The sequence below is a fragment of the Sardina pilchardus genome, chromosome 1, assembly GCF_963854185.1.
Source record: "Sardina pilchardus chromosome 1, fSarPil1.1, whole genome shotgun sequence".
In the NCBI taxonomy this organism is placed as follows: domain Eukaryota; kingdom Metazoa; phylum Chordata; class Actinopteri; order Clupeiformes; family Clupeidae; genus Sardina; species Sardina pilchardus.
Window position 1 is genome coordinate 36,499,132 of NC_084994.1, and position 4,616 is coordinate 36,503,747.

The 4,616-nt window shown below is 43.2% G+C and overlaps 1 protein-coding gene across 1 annotated transcript in view; it reads left to right on the forward strand.

Annotated features, from left to right (window-relative positions):
• The first annotated feature begins 392 nt into the window (after positions 1-392).
• Positions 393-4,616, forward strand: part of LOC134075428 (stonustoxin subunit beta-like) — an 8,090-nt gene continuing 3,866 nt past the window's right edge. Inside the window, exons 1-2 of the mRNA XM_062530857.1 lie at positions 393-556; positions 1,656-1,681. Of these exons, the coding sequence (XP_062386841.1) occupies positions 447-556; positions 1,656-1,681 (136 nt within the window). The 5' untranslated portion in view covers positions 393-446. The remainder of the gene's footprint in view (positions 557-1,655; positions 1,682-4,616) is intronic.

Here is a 4,616-nt window from a genome sequence, read left to right on the forward strand (position 1 = left end):
TTGATCATATTATTGTTAAAATGAAACATTTTATAATAATCATTACTATGAAAATGAGGATCACCTAATAGTTTGGAGTCACAGGTCGAATGAGTTATCCTATTTAAAAAAAGAAGCAATAGCAATAAAAAAGAACTCCAAGAGACAAATATGACTTTGCTTTGATGAATACTATTTCCATACCATCACTGATATGCTCATCACCAAAATAGCATATCATGACATTGTGGTATAGTTTTAAGTCTATGTTGCCCATCTCTACTCTTGCTGTAACATATTGTATGATTATATGAACTTGAACAACGTTGAGATTTACACAGGTGATCAAATTAAATGATATCATTCCTTTCTGCCTTTTGCACTCTGTCTTTGTCACTCTATGCAGACTACCTGGTTGTAAACTGACAGAGGAATCCTGTGAGGCTTTAGCCTCTGCTGTGCAGCACATGGTCTCCCTGACAGAACTGGACCTGAGTGACAATCACATAAACATCACTGGAATTCATCTTTCGAGTGCACTGAAAGGTGACATCAACTGTATGCTGCAGAAATTGAGGTTTGTGTCCTTTTTTCCCCTCATGCTTTTAAACAGTGTCTAGTTATGTCAGTGTTTTTTCTACCAAGTAGTAAATATGGGTTAGGTGAGCAGGAGTGTGTTGAGAGTCATGGTAGTCATGTCAGAGTCCAGTCTAATGTCTGATATGACTGAGTCACTGATACCTTATAGCATGTTGATGCAATTGAAGTTTCAATTTCATCAGTGTCATTAAATGGTGTTTAGAAACTCAAGTTCAAGAGGAGCGAGAAGGAATTTGCCACGCCTCTGTCTCAGTCGGTCTTACAAATGTAAAGATGTCCAAGCTTTCTGCTGTTTACATGGCATAATAATAAGCTTGAGTAATTACTAGTCAAGTCAAGTTTATTTAAATAGCGCATTTCATACACAGAGGTCATTCAATGTGCTTTATATGAACAAAACCAAACAGTAATAGCAGATAAAAGCATATGTAACTGCCAAAGCAGTAGCATCGGGTTAACTTGCTCACTCTCTCCCCTCACACCTCCAGTCTTCCTTAGTTCAGAATAAAGGGGTGTATGACGGGGTCCTGCATGACTTCTGCCTGCACAGTTGACTCTTGCACGCACCCACAAAACACTTCAGGACCTGGTCAGGGACCTCGCCAAACACGCTTTGCTACCGCATGTCTTTTTGCAAATTTCAGATCATGAGCTAGTGAATTATTTGTAATAAGATGACTACTGACGGATATAATGTACTCTGAAAATAAACTACAAAGTTTAGAATACACCTGCAGAGTCACTGACAGAAAGACTTTAAAGGGCCTACAGTACAGTATATAACAGTCAGGTTGAATGTCAATGCAATTTCTTAAATTTCATTGTTTAGAGTTAGATGACTAATGAGGGCTATGATGTAATCTGAAAACGCTCACTGTCTGCGCCTGCTAAGTCACTGACAACAAGGCTTTGTGTGGCATAATGCTCTTATAACACAGCAATGTCATTGTTTTGCCATTTAAAACATTCAAGGTGGTGAAGATTATTGTCTTCTAATAATGGTAGAATTGACTTTGTTTAATTTACTCTCCCTTTCCCTCTCTCTCTCTCTCTCTCTCTCTCTCTCTCCTTTAAAGACATGCCCGTGGAGAACTGAGAAACTGTAAGTGTTGATCTACTGTTGAGTGTTGCTCTGTGTTATTATATGCTTATGATGTTGAACTGTTCTTTATTAAGCAGCTATGTCACTGTGCTGTATGCCCCCACTGTATGTGAAAGACCTTTAGAGCATGTGTGGGGGTCTGTGGTGTCCTGCAGAAAGACAGATTGACACGTTGGCATGTTACAGTTGCCAGACATCAGAGGGATCATGGCAGACAAAGAAGGAGAACTAGTACGGCATGACACATGAGAGGCCCCTGAGAACAGAGACAGATTAACATGTGGAGAGTCTCAAGTTAGAGTGGAAGAAAATAATAGAATTAGAGGATAGAAAAAGCAAGCAAAGTTTGAAATATTGGATTAAATATTACTGTAGATGACTAGATTTTTTGTTTAGATTCCAGATACTGTATGTCCTGTTCAAACTCATGTAGTAGATGTTATACATTCACAATAGCTCTATGCTCCTTGTTGGGTAGTGTGTATAAGTTATAATGGTGGAGAGCAGTTTAAGCTTGTAGCAGCAACTCATGTACCTACATGTAATATATAAGACGACTATACACACATAAAACCGCAGGCGCATGGACATGAGACATGAACACTAAAAACAGTATGCATCCCGGATGCAGTATAGCAAGTGTGAAATTAACCGTGTGGGTAGAATTTAAAAAGTCAGTAGTGACCATGGCAATGCATCCAGTATAGCATATCATAAAAGAAATAAGGCAGCACATGTGGGCAATAAGGGGAAGGAACTGTTCAGTCACTGACCATTTAGGATTCTGACAGCTTGTGGTATAAAACTGTGTCTGAATGGTGTGGTGTGGGTGGTAATGCTCCGGTAGCGCTTACCAGAGGGAAGCAGAGAGAAGAGGGAGTGAGCTGGGTGGCTGGCATCCTTGATGATGGACTCAGCCCTCCTCTGACAGCATGTGGAGTAGACAGTTGACAGAGGTGACAGTTGATAGTTGACAGAGGTCTATGGTGGTAGAACAGTGTCATATCTTGCATGCGCAATACAACATCCTCAGGAGCAAATACTATTAATTCACTCACGTAGACACAGCAGCGAGCGAGGAAAACAAGAGCTGGGGGCCATACGCTCTCCAAGATGAGTTCTGCTCGCTCTCTTGAAGTACAGCTTTGCTCGCGTGGGTTGACTTTTGACAGTTTGGGGGACAGAACGAAGGAAGTTGCCTGTTGTGATTGGTCATTTTTCAACCTGAAGTCCCGCCCGCTTAGTTACTGTCTGTTGCTAAACTTCTACAAATGTAGTCATGTGTAACATTAACCACCCCTTTGTTGTTTCTGTTTACTGCTTACTGTGTGTGTGTGTGTGTGTGTGTGTGTGTGTGTGTGTGTGTGTGTGTGTGTGTGTGTGTGTGTGTGTGTGTGTGTGTGTGTGTGTGTGTGTGTGTGTGTGTGTGTGTGTGTGTGTGTGTGTGTGTGTGTGTGTGTGTGTTTGCTCACTGTTTGCTGCTTACTCGGTGTGTGTGTCCAGTATGTGTGCGTTTGCTCTGGTAGCACTTACCAGAGGAGAGAAGAGAGGATAGGGAGTGAGCTGGGTGGCTGGCGTCCTTGATGATGGACTCAGCCCTCCTCTGACAGCGTGTGGAGGCTGCTCAGACCCAGGTCTCTTGATAGAACAACAGTGTTAAAGGCAGAGCTGTAGTCAGTGAACAGTATCCTGACAGGTGTTTTTCTTGTCCAGATGAGCTAGGGCAGTATGCAAGGTGATGGAGATGGACAGATCTGCTGTGCGTACAGTATATTCAAACTGAAGTTGGTTCAGGAAAGCAGGGAAGTGTGTATTGATGTAGGCTGTAACCAGTCTCCCCAGACAGTTCACCCCCACGGAGGTTAGGGGCGATGGGCCAGTAGTCATTCAGGCAAGACACAGCACTTTTCTTGGGCACTGGCACAATCGTTGTCTTTGTGTAACACAAGACAACCCAGGGCTGGGACAAGTTGAAGATGTCAGTGTAGGTTTGTGGCACCTGAGTGGCGCACGTCTTGAATACACAAGACGGGATGTCATCAGCGCTGGCAGCTTTGTGAATTTTAACCCGTTTTAAAGGTTTTGCCGACCTCACCCTCTGAGACCTGTAAGATGTCTCCTCCTACTGGAAGAGCACCTTCATCCCCCGGTTTAGACTCGCGAGACTCAAAACGAGCATAGAATTTATTTAGCTCATCCAGAACCAAGGCAGGTGTGTCTGTAAGAGCTGGTGTCGCTTTATAGTCTGTGATCACCTGCAGTCCCTTCCACAGGCAATGTCACAGTTGCTGAAGTCATTCTCCAACTCATTCCCATACTGTTTTTTAGCCACTTGTATTGCCCTTCTTAGTGTGTACCTTGAGTTCTGATATCTAATCAGGTCGTGGTCCTCTCCCTCAGGCTCAGGTAAACAGCGTTGTTTGCGCAGGTGTTCTGGCTGGGAAAGGATCGGACAATATGGGAAGGCACACACAAGTCCATGATGTAGTATGTCACCTGATGCACTCTGTCACTGAATCGGCGTACTCGTCCAGCTCCGCCGAGGAGTCTTTGAACACAGACCACTCCGTTAAGTCAAAACAGTCCTGAAGTTCAGACTCGTGTTCTGCAGAGCAGCATTGAACTTCACTCACTGCTGGTTGCTCACGCTTTAGCTTCGGTTTATAGGCCGGCAGCAGGAGCACTGACAAATGGTCACAAAGCAGGGAGTCCAGGAGAGTCATACACTCATAGACAATACAGCAGTTATGTACGTGTGGAACAAATGGTCCGATTTACCAAAGTGTGTGTGTGGTACAGATAGGGTTGCAAAATTCCGGGAATTTTCAAAGTTGGAAACTTTCCATGGGAATTAACGGGAATATACGGGAATTAACGGGAATAAATGGGAATTAATGGGAATAAACTGGAAATATTGTATCTGGCAAGTCAGTAT